Raw genomic sequence first — 21,782 nt, 5'->3', positions numbered from 1 at the left:
ATTTTCTTCAAATAAATCCTCAGCTGTTACTCAGACCCAATCAGAGGCTTGCAAGTCAAACGTCATCACCTGGGCTTTACCCACCTGTTTAAAAGGTGGAGTAATTTTTTTTATAAAGTATTAAGTTTTTTCTCTGGCATTTAGCAAGCGAAATATTTTTGGTAACCCTCACAGACATTTAAAATGCAAAGTTTAGTCAGAATTAATGTCAGACAGTAAGAAAAAATGGTTATGTCTTTTTAAATATTACATATAAATATCTAGTTTATTTGTGTATTTTTTTTTTTTTTTGCAAAACATTGAAGAGATGCTAGAGTAAAACAATGTTATTGTTATTGAATGAAAATTTATTTTATTTATTTAGCCTCATTATTAATTTTATTTAAGTGAGTTTTATTTTTATAATAAATAACTTTTTTAAAATTGTAATTTCCATTTTCTTGCTTCTCTTTTTGTTAAAATTCTATCTAAATGTAAACAAATGTAATTATGCGGAAACAGAGTCCGTTCAACGTAAGATATGTTTGTTTTCTAGCCTGGTTTAACTGAATTCCTCAATTTAATTTATATTTTTTTGTTTTTACTTGCACAGCTCATGTCAGGTGACCTTGCTGCATCATAATGTCTCACTAGACTTCTTTTGTTTTTTTTAAATTCCTTTCATTTCCGCTCTACGCTGCTCCTTGTGTCTGTTTGAGCATGAACAGTCTCCATGCGCTCCTTTCTTCGTCCCAATCCCCTCCAGGCAATCTGCTCTCCTTGGAACAAAGCTGCGCTCTGATTGGACAGACGATACCGCTCCTTTCTACTCCAAGTGCAGCGGCTCCTTGTGACGTCAATACGCTTGGCGGCATAGACGCAGAAGCCTCCTGAGCGTCTGGAACTCACGCCAACTAGGACGCCATATTGTGAGTGGCATGCTTTTACAATTCTCTTCAAATAGTTTTAGGTCCAAATGTAATTTTTTTAGACCTACATGAAAATAAAAACAAAATATGTGAGTTGACGAGTAATGAAAATAATAAGCAAAATTATACCAATATAAAATCTTCAGTTTTTTATCGTGCTCTATTTAAACTCGGAGCCTGATTTAAATTAGTGATCTTGCTCAATGGGTTTCCTAAGGATTATACATTAATAAGAGCAGCACATTCTCTATATATTTATGCAAGTAAAAGTAAAATGTATCTAAGTAATTACTCCACTAAGAGTAAAAAAGTAAAATGTCTACTCAAATAACTGATCAAATTATCAATCATTTAATATTTAAAAATTACATAATCAGACAGACCAAAATATATTGTTAAGTGGAAAGTTTGGCATTTTACAAATGAAAATACCAAATAACAAAATGAGGGCCAAAAAAAAAAATCCAAATTAGTTTTTTTCAATATTAAAGTTATGAAACTTTAAGAAGAATTAATCGGTTTGTCTGGTGAATTATTGATTAAAACATGTTTGTTTTTCATTCATTGGGTAGAAAATCCAGAAATTGAGCAAAGGTGTGCTGATGTATTTGCCTTCTGTCAATTCCATCCTCTCTTTCTCCCATCAGTTTGTCTAAAAATGTGTCATCAATACCAAGAGTTGTGTTTGTGTGTTCTGTAAGAGCAGAGGGGAAAGTAAACAGGTGTAGTCAGAACGCCAGCAAGAATTTAAAACTACTTTTCACCCCTGAGTAAGTTAGCGATACTTCATTATAAAATTACAGCGTAGTAATAAACATACTCCTATAAGTAAATTTTTTCCAAAAAGTTACTCAAGTAAATGTAATTGAGTAAATGTATCTAGTTACTACCCAGCTCTGTATATATCAGAATTGACAGGTCGGAACTGAGAGACGGTAATACGTCTTATTTGGACGCCAAGCAGAACATGCCACTTACAACATGGCGAACGTGCTGACGTATGGCGTCTACGGCGAGGCCAATGCGGCGTCAACTCTTCCTCTTGCTTCGTAAATCCCAGCTCGTGATGCAGCCCGGCTGTTCCTCCGGAGCGTCTCCCCCCCTCCGAGCTCTTCCGGCTGGGCCGCCTCCCTCCCTCCGCCCTCCTGATCCTCTTATCAGCGAGTAAGCGGCCAAGATGGATGTTGCGAACCAGGTAGGAAATTATCTTCCTATTTGTATTATTGTCCCTGTTTACATTTGCTCTTCAGTCAATGTTAATGCATAGAGCGCGTCGCGGGATGGGATATTAATATTTTTAATTCAGATTTGGTCCGTTCTTGTTGGAGATTTTGATGGAATCCTGACAAGCGTTTGGATTTTAAATATTTATTCAGCCATATTGATACATAATAATAATATTAATATTAATAATAATCCAGTTTGTGTAGACATTGTTCGTTGGATTTTTTTTTTTTTCGGCTAGTGATGATGCAGACTGAGCGGCCCGCTTTTGCAGGATGTCCAGAGAGCCGCAGCAGGGACATTTAGCCCAGGAAGGAGATGATACTGACCGATCTCTCTAGAGAGACTCGGATAATTGATTCAGATTGCTCCTGTTTCAATTAGGCCGCTGTTGCTAAGATAACAAAAGCGAAATGTGATTAATTTTCTGGGCAGTACACAGGCCCAACATATAGAGGAGGAGGTGGAGGAGCTGGAGGAGGAGGAGGAGGAGGAAGGTCTCCCGCAGCTCTCTAAACAGCCGAGCGGTTTAAATAAAACCCTTCATGTTTGCTCTGGAAAACCAGGCGCTCATCGAGCTGTCAGGCTGATCTGAGAGAAGATTTTGTCACCTGTTTCATTAGGATGCCTAGAAAACAAAACAACCTCAGAAAAAGAGGGAGAGGGACGGAGAGAGAGAGAGATAGCTGCTCGATGTGCGGCCATTTACTGATGCACACCTTCTGACTGCGGCGTCGCATCCACCTGCGCACAAATACCCTCTCTTGCGCCAAATTTAAGACGATTTCCCCTTAGTAAAAGAGATAAATAAAAATGGCTGCCGCTGGTAGGATGCTGCAGGAGAGAAACAGTTAATCAGCTTTGTCTAATTGTAATACTGACAGCAGCCCTTTCTCTACTCCACTCACGCAGCATTTCATAACCGCACAAAGATGTGACAGCTAATGTGTTTTTCACTACTCTAGAAAAGAGCCTTCATTATAACTTTGCGCTTAAAAATATTATAAAGAATCTGCTGCATCTTATTGTTGTTTGTTATGTTGACAGCTGGTGGCCCAAGGGCAGTTCACAGTAGTCAAGCAACCACTGGGATTTATAAAAGTACTACAGTGGGTAAGTTTCTTTCTCATTCATTTAGCAGAGATCATAAACAGGGCCGGACAAAACTTTTCTGGGGCCCTGAAAGCAGGTTTTCACTTGGAGCCTCCAGCCCCCATACCAACATGCCAACACCAGATTCTTGATCATTTATAGCATGATTTCTAATTAGCTTGTATCATACTGGTGTTTTTATGGCTGTTGATTTTAACCCTAAAGGATTAGCAAACTAAAAATAATTTTTAAAAAAACAACATTTTTTTCCCTTAACATTCCTGTTGTTTTTGTGTTTCTACTATGTTTTTTAGATTTATTGAGACTTGATATATTTATTTTTCGACTTGCCTTTCAGAGTTGCTGTTTTTTAGATTTTGTTGTGCTTTCTTGCACAGTAACAATAATTCTGAATTAGAATTTATTATTTACAGTAAACGAGTTAACAGTTTGACATCTGCCTGCTATAGTTTTTCCATGTCTGATAGCATTTAGTTTTTGTTCAGCGTTGTTTTATATATATATATATATATATATATATATATATATATATATATATATATATATATATATATATATATATATATATATATATATATATATATATATATATATATATATATAATATTGAAAGAAAAAAAACACCAAAAAAATTAGTGTTTTCCTAATTTATTTACTTTTTGTAGTTGGACGGGGCTGCACAAAATCCATCCAGGGGCCGCATATTGTCCCCGCCCCACTTTGAGCACCCTTGGTTTAGACATTTTTGTTAAATCAAGTAAATATTCTTAAATAATTTTTATTTTTAGCCAATTAATTTAGGAAGCTGAAAATGATAAGATCTGTTTTGTGATTGCAGATTGTGAGAGACAGAGAGCAGGCTATGTTACACAGCTCTGCAGTTAAAGTGGATTTTATTAAAGCTTTCAATAACAAAATGACCACAGAGTTGACTTTTTAAACTATTCTCAGCCACTAACAATATAAATTAGCACAATTAATGTTTATGTGCCTGTTCACTGTTAAATCTAGACAGAATTAAACTCATCAAAAAAAAAAAACAGAACAATTTTGCTAAAGTTTAGTAAATATCCCTGAAGAACAGCAAACATGAGTTCATCATCGCTTCATTGAGACTTAACAGTAGCCAACTATGAGCTCATTAACAACGTTTACACTGAAGAGTGTTAATTGGTAGTGAGCTGAAAAATGTTGTGATTTTTTAGTTTCTGACTGGCCAATCCCAGATGAGGAAAGGTCAGCTGTACAGATTCAGGTCACCATCCCATTTCCTGGCGCATCTTTACTATTTATAGAGCGTTTGTAACACAGATGAAGAATCTGCGCGGCGCCTCGAGCCGAATGACAGAGAACGTGGAATGAGAAAGTTAATGGCTCTGCTCTGCGTTTGAACCTTCACTTTCTGGGGTTTTCCTTTTGTCTCTTTTGCTCCGATGGGTTTGTGACGAGTCTGTCGTGTTTTGATGTTTTCTGCAGAAGACTCCGGCAGGAATGTGTGTCACTGTTATAGTAACACAATCCCGTTCCACTGAGGGATGAAATCACAGTTTAATCCTCCTCCAAAGACACTTCAACATTTTTTATCTGCTGCCTTGAACAGATGTTTAAATACATTTTACCAACTTAATAAGGGAATACAGATCAGCAATTAGGCCAAAACTGTACAAAAAATATACATTAGCGTTTAAAAAGAACCTAAGTTTTAGCTTCACCCAGTTCAAATTATGTAAAAAAAAAAATTGTTAATCAATTATTAATCAGTTAATCCAAAATTAATCAACATATTGACCTTATTTTTTTATTTTCTCATAAAAGCATACTTCTTTCAAACAAATCTACAAAATGTAAAACTGAGTCTTTCTGTTGCATTTTCTGTTCATTTGTAGTTTTTATTTATGTATAAAATGGTTTTAAATGGTTAAATGACAAATCAGCAAAATGTGACAATTAATAAAGGAAAAATAATAATAATAATATTTTTTATTTATAATGCATTCTATGTCTTGAGATATCAAAGGGCTGCAACAGTAAAAAAAAAAAAAAAAGCAATTACAGCGGATTAAAAAGTAACTCATTAAAGATTGCAACAGATATCTAAGAAATTGAACCAAAGATTTTGCTAAAAATAAATGTATTAAGACCTATTTATATTCAATTAATCATCAAAATAATATAGAGTAACGGATTACTAAATAGCTTAACATCAATATTTTAATTATGAAGTTGCATTATTGACAGCCAAAACATTCAAATTCAAAAATATTTTATTGATCCCAAATGGAAACTGATTGCTGTGGATGAAATTATTCAAAGTGGTGCATCATGTACATGAAAAATAAATATTTAATGAACGTAAAGAACAGCTTCTTTAGTTTAGGTAAGCAGTTATTGTGTGTTATATAGCATACTGTCATCCAAAGTTTGTCCTCCATCAGCAGCAGAGACGATGATGCAGGGTCGACATTGGAGCGGCTTCAGTTCAGCTGGGAGAGTTTAGGAAGGAGGAGAGACGTTTATCCGACCATATTTACCTCCACAGCTGCTTGAGCACGTCACCCGCTCTAATGTCAATTAGTTTTAGGAATAAGTTCATAAACTAAGAAGGTCACCTTGAGTTTTCTCAGTAGCTGCAATTTAAAGGTGACCTACTGTGCAAAAATTCACATTTTGTATGTTTTTGTTTGTCCATTTGGGTCTCAGCTGCATCTAAAAACATCCGAAGTTCTTAAAAAATCACCCAGATGCTTTTTGGTGCCTGGAAATCCAAAAGCCTCCCGATTGTTGAGTCACATTCGTGCCGTTACCTAGCAACCCAAGCTGAGCTCCACCACGTTTGTTCAGCTGGTTCTACTGCTGTATGCGCTGTACAATGGCTGCTGGAAAAGACAAGCTTTTTATTGTTGGCTTACAGAAACCACACTACAAAAACATAAAATCTTACCAAGTAATTTTGGTTTAGTTTTTAGTGCAAATATCTTTGTAAACTTGACATAAAACAAACTAACTTACAAGTAACTTTTCAGAAAGATATAGGAGCTTATTTTAAGTCAGTAATTCCTTATATTGATAAAAAAGTTTTTGTTCTATTGGCAGATTATTTTGCTTATAAGAATAAATTTTGCCCACGTTTTAAGTTAATTTATCTGACAGTAGAACATCAATATTAATGAAATATTTACTTAAAACAAGCCTCTGTGTCCTAATGAAAAGCTACTTTAAGCTTAGTTTGTTTTATTTAAAGTACTAAGATATTTGAACTAAAAACTAAACTAAAATTATTTGGTAAGATTTTGTGTTTTGGCTGCATTCTTGGTTGTGCAGGAGGCTTCACTTTTGCTTTTCAAGCATGTATGGTTATGTAATTATGCATCTGTTTGCAGCCATTTTCCCATGTGACTGTAAACGATGAGTTAGGGGGCGTGGCCAGCAGCAGCTTATTTGGATTTAAAGAGACAGAGTCCCTAAAACAGCTCAATCTGAAATCAAACAGATTAAAATCTCATAATCTGAGGATAATTTTCAGCAGAAAACTATAATGAACATGTTTTGTATCGCCTGTAGATATATCCTAACCTGTTCAAGGAAGAATAGCAGGTCACCTTTACAGTATTTTGATGATTTTGGAGGAAGTCGGAGCCGAAGCCTGAGAGGAGCCGCAACACAGATGAAAACATTACGGTGTTGACACAGCTCCGCGCTGTTACAGCCTCTGTAGATTTGCAGCACAGCAGTCAGAGGCATGAGTGTGCTGCATGACTCTGTAGTCCTTCCCTGGAGCTATGTGAGTGTGCCAGCACCTCATCACTGTCTCCCTGGGTCACTGCGAGCCAACCAACCAATCAGCTGCCTCGCTCCGGAGGCCAGGGCGACGCATGAATCATCTGTCAGAGAGGGTCTGCGTGCCTCAGCGTCAGGCTGAGGCTGCCAGAGCGCCTGCTTTATTATGGGCATGTATCAGAAGCGAGACAGGGATTTATTTATTATTTTATTTATTTATTTTAGGAGGGGGAAGAGGAGCCAAACCTCGGTAATATTTATCCAGATTCTTGAACTGAATCCAGTGAAAGCAGAGCAGCAAGGAATAGATCTGTGCAGCTTACCAAGTATTTTTGGTCTGGTTTCTGGTACAAATATCTTAGTTCACAAGAAATAAGAAAAACCTAACTTACAAGTAACTTTTTAGCAAGATTAGGAGATTGTTTAAGACCAATAATCCCTTAATATTGATAAAAAAAGTACTAGTCCCATTAGCAGATTGTTTAACTCGTAACAAGACATTATTCCCATGTTGTAAGTTAATTTATCTTCCAATAGAACTAACACTTTTTCAACAGTTTTAAGAGTTATCTACTTAAAACAATCCTCTATATCTTGTGGAAAAGTTACTTTTCAGTTAGTTTGTCTTATTTCAAGTGTGCTAAGATAATTGTACCAGAAACCAGAACAAAAAATACTTGGTAAGATTTTGTGTTTTTGCATTTTTCCATTAGGCCCAAAATGGTCAAGTTCATTTCAAAATTCAAATTCAAAAATACTTTATTGACCCCAAAGGAAAATTAACTGCGGTTGTAACTCATATTAACTCAAAGTGTTGCTGTAGATGTTCATGACTGTAGGCAGGAAACAGCTGAGACATTCAGAGGCCACATTTTGTATTTTAAATAAAAAATTAAAAGATTTATTTCTTAAGATATCTGTTGTTTTTATCTCTTCAGTAATATTCTTTGTTTTGATAAAGCAAAGAAGGAAAAGTTGTAGTTCTATTGACAGATTATTTCACGGATAACAAAACATTTTTGCCATGTTATAAGTTAAATAATCCACCAGTGGAACTGGTACCTTTTCTTCAATATTAAGGAAATATTTACTTAAAACAAGCTCCTACATCTTGAAGAAAAGTTACTTGCACGTTTAGTTTTGTCTTATTTCAAATGAACTAAAATATTTGAAGTAGAAACTAGACAAATATGCTTGATAAGATTTTGTGTTTTGGTGGCGTGTGATGCTGTGTCACCTTTGACCTTCTATACTTTCCTCTGTTTGTGTCTAATAAAATGAGGGGTGAAACCTTAGAAAGGTGTGTTGGTTGTTAGAAGACAAAGAGTTACCAAACGCAGCTCATATTTAGCCAAATACGCCCTTTTCTCCCTCCTCTGCTGCTGCAACACTCTGCTGCGTTGGGTTTGGTCTGAATTTAAATTCACGCTCTGACTCATTCTCAGCAAACATTAAAAGGCCGAGAACACAAAGTAACAGCCTGATTCACTCCGAGTTAATCCGTAATGTACAATAAAAGGTGTTTGTTTTGTTGCAGCTCATTAGGTGTTTTCTGTACAGACGCTTCATTTGGTTATTACCCCAGGGCTTGTAGAGCTGAGCTTGTTTTCTGCTTATTTCCTATATGAAGTGCAAAATATCCTATATAAAAATGTTTTAATGGATAAAATGGATGGAATAAAAAACTGAGGTGGTTTATTTGTTTAGTGACACACCTGCTTTTTTCATAGGAATTACGTCAACAAGGAGCATCCATGAAATAACAAATTGAATCCCTTATGAAGTCAGAGTTTGTACATGTCTGCAGGCAGCAATTAATCTACTTGTCATTTAATTGTTTATTAGATTAAAATTAGTTCTAAAAACGTCTGCTTACGCCACATGTGTCAAACTCAAGGCCCAGTCTGGTCCGCTGTCTAGACTCTAGACTAAACACTAAGTATGATTAAATGTTATTTTATCAATCAAATCAATGCAGTTTTTATCTGTTTACTGCCAAATTATATCAATTAGTCCCTCCAGTTTATTGAGAATTATCACAAATTTCCATCAACACTTTTTTGCTATAATACATAATTGGGATTTTATTGCAGATTTTTCTCAAAAATTGTCAAAAACATTCATACTTGTACCGATCAGCTCCCTCAGCCTTAACTGACGTCAGATTATAGTCCATGATATTTACAGTGAGTTATAAAAAGTTAAATTTACCATCATAAATAAGCACAAATATTTCCAAATTAGTACCACAAACACTTTTTTATTGCAAAAACATCACAAAAAGAATCATGAAATCCTGAAGATGTTCAATAATAATATTTAATTTTGAGGATTCATTGGTATTTTAACAATTTGTGAACAGGTTTTATCAATACATTCTGGAACAACCGGCCCTTTAAGAGCCTTCATGATCTGGATTTGGCCCAAAACAAAAATGAGTTCGACACCCCTGGCTTCAGCTATCTTTTAATGTTGCAGTTTGGCCGCCATCCAGCAGAGGGCGCCACTGGTCGTACTTAATAGGAGCTATTCATGCAGAAATAAAGATGGCGCTGGAAACTAGACATAAAATACTTGGTAAGATTTTATGTTTTGCAGTGCTGTTGTTCCTATTGGTTAGGAACAACATGCTTTGGGTTGATTAAACCAATATGCGCTGAGCCTCAAGACAAAACAAGGATGAAGACCAAAATAATTACAAGTTTAAGTCATTTTTAAAATTTTTTATCACTGTTTAAAATATCTACATTGTCTTGTTCTCATTTTAAGTCAAGGATTGTTTTTCTCTAGATCAATATGGACAGGGCCACCTAAAAACCGAAACCTTTCAGCCTTTGATGGCTTCTTTTTAAAACTGTCCATGTTAGTGTCCCTTTTACTGCGACTGAGAGGAATTCACACTCTGTCGGAACAGCAGTGGCCGACAGTTTGTGTCAGAGAGTGAAATACTTTTTATCTTCTCAGCACAGAGGAGCAGGAGGAGCAGAAACCAGCTTGCTTCCTGCTAGCTGTGTTACCATGGCACTCGCTGTGTGGCATCGTTACTTTGACCGCCCAGTACTTACTTACCCGCCACACAGCGAGAGCAGACGGAGGATTGATGGTGCTCTGCTGTAACACTCCCATTTAGATCCAGTTTCTGTGCTTCTGGCTCCAGATTTAGCAGGACTGACTGGTCTATATGTGATTTGGACAATGAAATAATGAGTTTTTATGGTGAGTCTCTGCAAAAACACAAAATCTTACCAAGTATTTTTGTCTAGTTTCTAGTGCAAATATCTAAAAGGCAAAACTGACTTACTGAAAAGTCACTTGCAAGTTAGTTTTGTCTTATTTCGAAGATATTTGCACTAGAAACTAGACGAAAAATATTTGGTAGGAGTTTATTTTCTCACAAAGTCTTACCAAATATTCAAACTAAGGAATATTGAAACAGTGAAGTGTATTTCTTTAACCCAAAGAGAGACAGACAACATGGAAAACAGATTTCTTTATACTTTGGTGAAGATATTTTATCTGTGATGTATTGCCATGGCTCTAGTCCTCTAATTGTCTGCAGAGATCAGAAACGCAGTCATGCATATATAAACATGCAGAAATACAGAATGCTGACTTTGTTCTTGCAAAAATCAGCATTTGTTTTTAAAACCTACCTGCATCCACATCTGGATTTCTGCAAGCACAATGCATTTGTTTTAAACTGTTAAGATTTGGAAGCAAAAATCGAAGAAAATGTTCACTATCATTTTCTTTTCTTTTCTGTTTTTTAGCTATTATGTAACATGATGAGTTTTGAGTGGGATTTAATTTCAGAAATAAAACAGTTTCTAATAACAAGCCAGGATTCTTATCAAAAGGAAAAAACAGCGAAATTGTTGGTTTTTAGCATCCATGGCCAAAATATCTAAAAATGTTTCTTTTATTGTAATAGTATTAATCTCATATCTTCAACCTTATAAATCCAGTACTTTGTGTAAATCTACCACAACCACCCAGAAATATATTCAAGTTTGTACTATGTGACAAAATGTAAAAAAAAAAAAAAAAAAAAAGATTTGAGAAGTTGGTATATTTTTGTAAAGAAATTTAAAAAAAAAAGTTAGCAAACAAACCTCAGAAGGCAGCTTCCTGTTTGAGAAATTCTCTGATCTGTTGATGAAATAATGAAATAAGATATCTGTGAAAACTGAAACCTGGGTTGTAAATACTGCAGGTTTGATGAAATTGATACATTAAACTGACTGAGAGGTGTAGTTTTTATTTTTAGAATAGCTTACTACAGCAGACTCCTGCTGTGAATATTGAATTAAACCTCCGCTGCAGCCATATTTCACCCTATTCCTCATCTGCATGTTGGTCAGAAAAACCAAAACATTAAAAGCAGTCTTTACTACCAATTTACATAGATACTAATATTTTACTCAAAGTGTGAAATTCAGTTTTTTAAATGTAAAAACAGGATGAAAGTCCTGTTTCCATCATTCTAACAGGGATAAAACATTAGAATAGAGTCAATTATGAATTTAGGATTTATGTTCTGCTTAGTGCAAAATCATAAAAATTCAAACTCACAACATTTTTAAAAAGTCAAAATTTTCAACTTTTGGACCTCAGAAATGTTCAAGTATTTTTCTAGTCAATGTCTGAGTGAGATTAATCTCAACATTTCTGAGGGGGGGTTTTCTAACAAATTTTCAAGCTCAGGTTTATAGCTTTTCAAATGTTAAATCTGTTTTTCTAATAATGTTCTGATTAATATAAAAAATTCTGGTTAATATTATCTTTTTCTTGTTTAACAGAAATTCACTATTTTTTCTGTCTAAAACGGCCGTCATATAATTAAAAGTCCAAATAAACGGAAGCTGTAAAAAAAAAACGTTCGTCAAGCAAGATGGCGGCCTTGGGTGAGCTGACTTCGAGCTACTCAAACCGACGGATCGCACTGGTGAAAAAAATCCCGATGTTACAAAACTGAACATCGTCCAAAAACCTAAAATTTGAGGAAACAAACCTCCTGGTCATATGAGCTAAAAGATTACCGTCAATATTGTTTTCGCCGTTTATTGACGCCTGTGGAAGACAGACGTTACCATGGAGCTAAGACGGAAGTGACGTGTCGCGTGTTAGCTCAGAGACGCAGCGTGATGTTTTCTAGCTTGTAGCTGAGGATCCGGTGACAGATGGTGAAGCACCTCAGCCAGATTAATAGCTGGATTGTCCCTCCAATCGGATCTGGCCTGCAGAACCGGGAGGGTGTGGTAAAAATAGTCTGGCTCCTCTAATCTGCTGTAGGTGAGAGAGTGTGCGTCTGTTCGGACCGTTTATTGGACGGGGCTGATTGTACTGTAGCAACCTACAGCTTTCAGGAGGAAAATAACCAGGGAATTAAAAAAACAGCCGCGCAGAAATTAAAATTTTCACCAATAACCATGGCAACAGGGACAGTCTGTGCTGTGTTGGCTGTTAACAACGGTGCATTGATTTACACTTGGTGTGAATTTATTAACAGCTCAGAGGGACTGGAGGATGCTGGCCAGTCAGAGGGATGCTGCAGGCAGGAAGCATTGGAAACAGCAACAATTATTAATATTATAAGACAAAACAGCGACACATAGGAGCTTGTTGAAGTCAATAATTCCTTTATATTGATTTTCCAAAGTTTTAGTTACACTAGCACAAGACTTATAACAAGACATTTTTCCAATGTAAATGTTACATAATCTGCTTGTGGAACTGGAACTTTTTCATCAATATTAAGGAATTACTGACTTAAAACAAGCTATAGTCTGATAAAAAGTTACTTGTAAGTTAGTTTTGTCTTATTTCAAGTGTACTAAGGTATTTTCACCAAAAGGTAGACCAAGAACAATTGGTAAAAATTAGTTTTTGTAGTGTATGAGTATGAGATTCTGCAAAGGTATTCACACCCCCTTGAACTTACATCAAACATCTTGGAACTAATTTCTTGTGCAAATATCTTCATACAGTTGAAATAAGACAAAACTACCTTGCAAGAAACTTTTCAGAAAGAAATAGGAGCTTTTTAAAGTAAATAATTCCTTGGTATTGATGAAAAAGTACAGACAGTTTTCTCATGTTACAAGTTAAATAATCTGCCAGTAGAACTGGTACTTTTTCGTCAAAGTTAAATAGTTATTGAGTAAAAACAACATGCCAAACCTTGCTGAAAAGTTACTGTAAATTGTTTTTGTCTTATATCAAATTCTCTAAGATACCTGTATTAAAAGGCTGTAGACCAAAAATAGTTGGTATGATTTTGTTTTTCCAGTGCATGCCTTTTGTCATGTTGGTCAGAAAATTCAGTGTATTTTGAAAATAGGACATAAGTGTTAAATCCAATTAAAATAGTTTTTTTTAATACAAATAAAGGATTTAAAAGTCAATGTCCTACATGTTGAGGCAACATTTGCTGAATCTACAGCTGCAAGTCGTTTAGGTTAAAATTCCAGCAGCGTCACACGTCCAGAAACTGAAATATTTGCCTATATTTTTTTTGCAAAGTAGTTGAAGTTCAGTCACATTGAAAATAAAGTCTCTGTAAACATTTATTTCCCAGTTTTGTCACAGATTCTCATTTTTATTCAAATCTGGGCATTATCTGCTATGCATTATTATTTGTTGGTCTGTGTCTTAAAATCCCAGTGAAACACTTTAAATTGTGTGGTTTTAACATGAAAAAATGTGGAACATTTTAAGAATCTTTAATGCTTTTGCAAGGTGCTATAAATGTAAGTAAGTATAAGAAGTAAACAAGTTGGTCGAGGAAGACGTTTATTGCCTTGTGTGAGGAAGAATACGGCTTCACCAAAATCGCCAAACTTGCTCTTAACGCTGAGAAATGAAGTTCCACGCGTTTCTTTTTCCGGTTTGTGGGCGAAGCCTGAAAGATTGTCTGGAAAAACAAACTTATTCTTCTTGTGCTTTTTTATCTTTTTCTTCTCCAGATCTTTGCGATCTTCGCCTTCTCGACATGTGGCAGCTACTCTGGCATGTTCAAGATGAGTGTGGAGTGTAAAAACCGATCATATAGTAACCTGGGAATAGAAGTAGAATTTGAATATCCGTTCAGGTACTTTGTTAAAATAATTTATAATTTATTCATTTGATTTGATTTACATGTTGTTCTCTTGAAGTATTGTTTCATCTGCTCTTCTCTCTTCTTCTTGTCTTTTTGTTTTTTTTCTTTTGCGTTGTCTTCAGGCTCCATCAGGTTTACTTTGACGCTCCCACCTGTGAGGGAGGGAAACCGGACCGCCAGTTCCTGGTCGGAGACTACTCCTCTTCAGCCGAGTTCTTCGTCACCATCGCCGTCTTCTCCTTCCTCTACTCCATGGCAGCCCTCGCCACCTACTGTTTCGTGCTGGAGAAGTACCGCGAAAACAACAAGGGGCCCCGGATTGTGAGTTCTTTTATTTACATTTTTCAGCTTGAACTGCACAAAATATCAAATAGCAACATTATAATTTCATACAACTGCTTGGTAGGTTTATATTTTGTACTTTAGGAGCCATGCATACAAAATTTGAATATTTTGCATGCAAAATAACATTTATTTTAATATTAAGTGTTAAAACTTACATAGAATGTAAAATTGACTGTTTATTTATGTTTCTTCCACCTTGGCAATAGAAAAAATGTCATCCAAAAGAAGCCTTTAGCATCAGAAAAACTTGCTTCTTCTAAAGCACCTTGAAAAGAAAAGAGCAATTAAAACGTGGGTTAATTTTTATCAATATTTACATTACAACATTTAGCAGCTCCTCTAGTTTTCGGGATGTCATTATTGCGGAAATTCACACAAAATCAACAGATCAATGCATTTTTTCAGACCAAATCATAGCTGTGGGTTTATTGCAATTTTTCCACAAAAATGGTCAAAAGCATTGGGTGAGAGTGATGCTAACTCCGACCTGCAGGTGGCAGTATTTCTTACTTATGCTATTCTGCTGGGTTAGCCTTACTTGATGTTAAGTTACAGTTCATGATCGATGCAGCTAGAAACCTAAATCAAGCTACTAAGATTCTTTAAGCCGTGTTTAGTCCACTTTAATCGAACTCTGGTGCGTTTTTATAGAAAGTCTGGTTCGTTTGGGAAAGTGTCAGCGCGTAATCGAACTCTGAATCAGACCAAAGAAACTAAATCTGGTTTGGTTGAAGTGAACTCTGGCACGTCCTGAATACATAAGTGAACGCCAAGCGGACCAGAAACAGCTCCAAAAACAGGAAGCGCACTGCAGCGCAGGGCATTCTGGGTAAATAGAACCAAAACAAACATGAGAGTCTCGCGCTGGCTGGAGAAATGGGTCATGGTCGTTTACCAATGTCATAACAGAAATCCTACAACCACAAAAATCTGCTGTTTCTTCATTTTTGTTTACATTTTGTGAAGAAGGAAGTTTCGCTCATGTCTTCTTCAGAGGATTTTGTGTCATTTCCTTCAGTAGTTTTTTGCTGCAGCGCCTCCACAGGCGAGGAGGGGAACAGGTTTTTCAATTAGTTTGTTTAATTTGACACAGTGTGGTGTGAATGCGAACCACATAGTGGCTGAAAATGTAACAAATGTTGCAACTTTAGTCCCCAATCAGACTAACAGGTGTTAAAATAACCTAAATTTGTCTGATTGTTGCTTTATTCTCATATTTTTTCTTCAGTATGTAAATTTCAGAAGGCGTTTAACGAAGAAAAAATTTTGTGAATATTCCTAAAGTAGCCAAACAAAATAATTGACTTAGCAAAAAAATTATAAAATCCTGGCAGGATTGATTTAGTGATGGAATTACAGTGACATGCTGATATCATGTTGTTGTTGGTTTCAACAATGGATTTGTGTTTCTGGTTCTAGGACTTTGTTGTGACGGCAGTGTTTGCCTTTATGTGGCTGGTCTCATCCTGTGCTTGGGCTAAAGGCCTGTCAGACGTGAAGACAGCCACCGATCCAGAAAGGGTCATCACTCTCATCCGGGCCTGCGACGATCGGGAAAACCTCTGCAAAGAGGTCTACGACCCCAAAGTCTCTGGGCTCAACACCTCTGTGGTGGGTTCCCGATTCTGAGCCACATAAAGAATCACTGTGAGATTATTCACTCTAACGATGAACATTGGTCTCCATCCAGGCTTTTGGGTTCATCAATCTGATCCTATGGTTGGGAAACCTGTGGTTCGTCTTCAAAGAGACCGGCTGGATGGCTGCGTTTGCGGGAACGTACGTCCCATCGCAAGAGAAGCAGCCCGCCCCCGATTCCTTCGGCCAGGGAGGCTACGGACAGCAGGACCCATACGCCGGCACCCAGGGCGGATACCAGCCCGAGTACGGCCAGCAAGGAGGCTACAACGAAGACGGAGGCTACAACCAGGGCTACGATCAGCAGCCCACCTCCTACTCCAACCAGATGTAAACCTCCTCAGCCAAAACAGCTGCAGGACGGTGAGTTCACCAGTCAGTTCAGGATATCCGTCCTTAGAAAGCCTTAGGTTAATGTAACTGAAATACACCAGTGGGTTCTTTAGTAAGAGTAGCACTACTTCAACATATTTTTACTCAAGTAAATAAAAAAGTATTTGGAAAAAGTTTGGTAAAAGCACTTTGGACACCCGCGATGAAAAGCATCTTTGAAAACCTCTTTTGCTGAAATTTGCCGTACAGATTAACTTGATTGATTGATTGATTGATTGATTGATTGATTGGTGTATCCTGTTTCTTTCCTCCGCAGGGCGATCTGGTCATCGTTGGAGCGTTTCTTGACCACCACCTGCGTCTCCACGCGCCTCTGTGTGTCTGTCTGTGTGTCTGTGAGTCGGCAGGCGGCGGGAGGGGAGGCCGCACTCTTACCATCCGGGGAGGGGACGGGCGGGTCGGTTCTGGGGTGGGTGGGAATGGATTTCTTCTGTTTGCTGTAACAATGATGATTATTCTCGTGACGTATTTAACTGTAAAAGACAACAGAGGATTGTCTGTTTGGGTATACGAGAAAAACTTGAACACAAATACCAAAACATTCGTTAGGGAAACCTTGTTGTGACGGAGAAAATTTATGAGGGGGGAAAAAAAATTGTAGTTATATTTAACTTGAGAGAATGTATTTGTCTGTGCTGTGTAAATATCGACTTGCTGATATATAAATATATATATATGACTATATGTACACAGTTGAATAATTGTGCACTCTATATTAGTTGTTATACAACAAATGTTGAGCACAGAGTTATTCAATTGCATTTATTTTGGTTCTGTTTAGGAGCTCTCATAGTTTAAACCTTTACTGACCGGACTCTCAGTCACATTGAAATCTGAACATTTGCTTTAAATTAATGATTTAAAAAATGAAAATCTGGGCGAAGGCTGCAAATAATGGCTAAAAACGAAGATATCTATCTATAGAGAAGTGAGTGACAGTGGTAATGTTAGTGATGAAAGTAGGTTTTTATATATTTTTCAACCATCTAATATCACGAGTGGATGCATTCTGGCTGTGCACTGATTATTGTTAATCCTGACATCTGGAAATCACAAGTGCGTACGGAGAAGAAAATTACGTCTCATATTTGCTGTGTTGTCAGTATGGAAATTGTGAAATCAGATGGTGTAGTAAGAGTTTCTGTGTATTTGTTTGGATGGCATTTATTTTATTTTGTTTGTCAAAATAAGAAAAAAAAAATATTGTCCTTTTCTCGATCGCCTTTTTTGTGATTTGGAAAGTCCTAAGACAGAGTTGCATGTGTTTGTGTTTGTTTTGTTTTTTTTAATGGTGTTTTTGTCACACTTTAATCACTTCAACACAGAATAAAAAGTAAACGAGGGTTTATTAGATTTCTAAAAATCATAGTCGTGCCACACACAACGCGCCGTCTTCATCCCGCCCTCGACTCTCCTCCTCTTCCGATTGGAAATCCGGTTTAGTGCATGCATCCAACTCCGACATTCCATCAGTAATCCTACGTTAGAGGCCGAGGCTCAGGAACAAAGCTAGACTACACAGCGAACCCGATGTTTGGTACACAACACTGATTATTACAGCAGCTCTGCCATAATCTACTGAAAGCACAAAGTGCTGCAATAATTGCTTGTATCCAGATGCAAACACACCTGTACGGCTCCAGCTGCCCATCCTCCGTACGGATCTCCAAGCAGCATGTTTGCCAAACGATAGCAGATGTGTTTTATTGGTATTTAGCTTCTACAGCTCTCAACAGAAACAGCCGTAGTTCAGCTCCAGTGGATCTTTAGTCATTGTAGAATCTTGTTCTCGCTCTCTCCCTTTTTTATTTTTAAATCAGGGTTCTTAGATCCAGGCAATCTAGAAGCTACTTGCTTTCTCTCCCTTTCCGTCTTTCTTTCTCTTCCACTGTAGCTCTTATAAATATGCTGAAATGAAATATAGTCTGTCGTTAGTGGTGAATGATGTCTTGTGATACTCTCTAAGCCCTCGAATAGTGCTGTGTTTTATTGTGTATGATGTATTCATATTAGTATTTATGATGATGATAAGTCGGAAAAAAATATTCAAGACTCTCCAAAGTTTTGCCGTATTCTTATTCTATGGGATTCATGTGAAACTAAATGAAATAAACTTGAAATTATTCTGTTGAAGAATTAATTGTCTTTATTGTCTCTGGATGATTGAGACATTTTTATTTCCACTTATTTGATATAATTTTTGTTCTGCTTAATGTGAATACGGAATGGTAGCTGTCCCTTTTAACACCCGTGTAGATCCGCCCCTGGTAGCGCAGAAGCTACGTTTTTAATCACCATAATCACCGCAATTTGACATTTCAGAAATAAATGTGCTTAATGGAAAACAATTTAAATAAAAACTCTCTTTTGTCGATTAAACGTTTTGGCGCAAGGATAATGGGCTTTTTTGGCCGTATCGAAACGGTTTTATTTCACAAAACTGCAATAGAAACGGTTCTTCCGCGACACACGAGTCACGTGATTAACAACCGGATGTTGCTATAGCGCAGGCCACGAAGGAGAAGACGATAGGAAGTTGTTGGAACATCGTCAGCGGCATGTTTTTGAGGACTTTTCGAGTGGATAAACTTATTCACTTGTGATTTTACTTACGTTTCTTATTTAATGGAAACTCCACAGTTGTGAAATTATAATTTCTCGACTTTAGTGGAATATTGACAAAGTTTTGTGCACATTTGTAAAGCTGATAAAATCCAAACTGGCCATGTTCTTACATAATTCATGTATCTAGCATATATTTACTATTTAGTGTACATTAAACTGTGACCAATACAAAGACACACATAACCTACACCTATTATCTATTATGTAGGTGAAAAGATAGATTTTTTAAATGGGAATTACAACTTTTGTCATACAAATTTAGCTAAAACAATTATAAAAAGATGTGTGCATTAAGCTTTTTAGGTTGATTACAAAGTTTATAGGTGATTACTGGATAAAACACAGATGCAGGTAGTAGTTAATTACATTTACCCTGTTACATTTATTGAGTAACTTTTTGGAGAATTGTACTTTTCTTAGTTATTTTGCTACCTTTTATTTGAGTATGAAGTATTGCTACTCTTGTTTGAGTACAATTTCTGCCTAATGTGAGTAACTGTACTGGGTGAAGAACAAACATAGTTTAACCAAAAATGCATCAGACTCACTTATGTTAAAGTAAGACTTCTTTCTACAAATGTTTTTTTTTTAAGTTGGATCACATGTTTTTTTTCAGCACAGCTGTCATAAACCTAGAAAAATTCACACAGTTTTGACCAGTTTAAATGTGTTAGATTTCATGCTTTTACCTATGAACTATACACACAAACGGACAAAAATAAATGAATTAAAAATCAGCTCAGTCTTGGTTGCCTCCAGCAGAAAAATGTCCTTTTATGGAAACTAAACACCCGAAGCAGCGAAACGTTTCTGCACCTAAACGCTGATTTGAATTGCACTGAAATGAAACACACTTTCTGTTTCTGGTTTTATTCTGGCTTATGCTGTTTTAAAAGGGGAAGTTCCTGACAGACACTTTTTGTGCATTTGTTCAAAACAATACTGTATTGTCAATTATACTTCTGTTGTTTATGTAGTATTCAGTAAAATATTGTTCCTAGAATCTTTTTTACTTGTACCATGTGTTGTATTCAGTTGTCTCAATGCCAAAAAGGCTTTGCAACTCTTTTTGAGTTTTCAAACTATCTGTACACTGCAGCGTAATCCCCTTTCATATTGACTAGCTTTGGTATATTAGAACGGGATAGGATCCATTTCAGCCCTGAATCTGAGTGCAGCTGTATTTCCATCAGTGGTGGAGAAAGTACTCAAAAAATTTACAAATGTACTTAAGTAAAAGTACAAATAAACAGACAAAAATGTACTCAAGTAAAAGTAAAACTACCACATTAACATTTGTACTTAAGTAAAAAAAAAAGTACTGGCTTTTAAAAATACTTAAGCATTAAATGTAAAAGTACTTGCTGAATGCATTACCTAATCCCTAATACAATATTCAGTGAACCATTGCATTTAATTTTAAAACATTAGAAATGTGCCATTTTAATGAACAATGCCACAGATAAAGCATGTTTTTATTATGTTTACTCTGTAACATAGTTTAGACTTAGATATGTGATTCTATGCATCATAATTTTAGGGATGGAAACATCTTGTCTCCTGTCCTAACATAGCATGAACTTCACTTTTTTTGCATTTATTTTTAAACAAATCCAACAGAAAGGGGATGGAAAGAAGGTGGTTGGGGGAGGACATGCAACCGATGAGCCACATAGCAGAGTTGTAGTCAAGACCACCTACTCAAGACCAGCACCCCACGCTACGTGACACACAAAAAATTAAGTTTTACCTTCAAAATTGCTTCTCAAATTGATCTGAAAGATCCACATTCCCATGAAACACCTGAGCTGAAATAAATTTAATCAGTAAAGATCCGTCCAGAAGAATCGGATCGTTCCTGAATGTCATATCAATGCAGACTTTGGTCACAGCGTTGTTCCATATCTGTGACACCTCAGTCAACACCTCCACACAATAATTCAGCGCATGAGTGACAACTTTTTTTCATCGCAGATGCAACGTGTTTCAGTACAGCTAGCTTTGCTAGCATCACGTCCACAGATCTTACCTTTCTTTAAGCTTTCCTTCCAAGTGACGGTAAAAGTTGGACTAAGTCCCCATCGTCTGTGAAAGCGAAGCGCTGCTTATTTTACATGTCGCCATATCTTATGATTTTTGCAGCGCTATTTTATTACTGACGACCAGACAGACATCTTCTCCAGCTCAGAGGAAACCACTGCGCATGTCTGGAGCTCCCCGTGCAAGTAAAGGTGGAGGCGATGGGTGACAACAGACACTAAGTCACGTTATGCTTGGATTTTACGGCGCCACCTTAAGACCCTGAACTTCACATTTTAACGGGGAAAAAGAGCAACGCGACTTGGATGTAACGAGTAACGCGACAGTTTTGTAGAAATGTAGTGAAGTAGAAAGTACAGATACTTACTGTAAAATGTAGTGGAGTAAAAGTAGAAAGTACCCATTATTAAATCTGCTTAAGTAAAGTACAGATACACGAAAATTGTACTTAAAAATTGTACGAAGTACAAGTTACTGAAGTACTTGTACTTCGTTACTTCCCACCACTGAAGTAGACAAAGCATTTGATATGGTTTGGTGCACCGTTTAACCGGAAAAATAATACTAAAATTAATAATAAAATAATATAAAACCAGCGAGATGCGTGACTACGAGTCGAG

The 21,782-nt window shown here is 36.5% G+C and overlaps 1 protein-coding gene across 2 annotated transcripts; it reads left to right on the top strand.

Annotated features, from left to right (window-relative positions):
- The first annotated feature begins 3,103 nt into the window (after window positions 1-3,103).
- Window positions 3,104-18,633, top strand: sypb (synaptophysin b). Of its 2 annotated transcripts, none has more exons than XM_014983846.2 (6): window positions 3,104-3,245; window positions 13,988-14,112; window positions 14,244-14,442; window positions 15,886-16,077; window positions 16,157-16,467; window positions 16,754-18,633. In XM_014983846.2, the coding sequence occupies exons 2-5, from the start codon at window positions 14,033-14,035 to the stop codon at window positions 16,436-16,438; spliced, it is 753 nt and encodes a 250-aa protein (XP_014839332.2). In that variant the 5' UTR covers window positions 3,104-3,245; window positions 13,988-14,032; the 3' UTR covers window positions 16,439-16,467; window positions 16,754-18,633. The 2 variants fall into 2 exon arrangements, with proteins under 2 accessions (XP_014839332.2, XP_087863298.1); XM_088007172.1 differs by lacking the exon at window positions 3,104-3,245 and adding an exon at window positions 11,834-12,314.
- Window positions 18,634-21,782: the final 3,149 nt, after the last annotated feature.

This window comes from Poecilia mexicana, unplaced genomic scaffold (assembly GCF_051168715.1).
Source record: "Poecilia mexicana isolate PSO_F unplaced genomic scaffold, ASM5116871v1 scaffold_7, whole genome shotgun sequence".
NCBI classification, from domain to species: domain Eukaryota; kingdom Metazoa; phylum Chordata; class Actinopteri; order Cyprinodontiformes; family Poeciliidae; genus Poecilia; species Poecilia mexicana.
The sequence above is the reverse complement of the archived record's forward strand: the minus strand, read 5'-3'. Positions and strand labels throughout refer to the sequence as shown.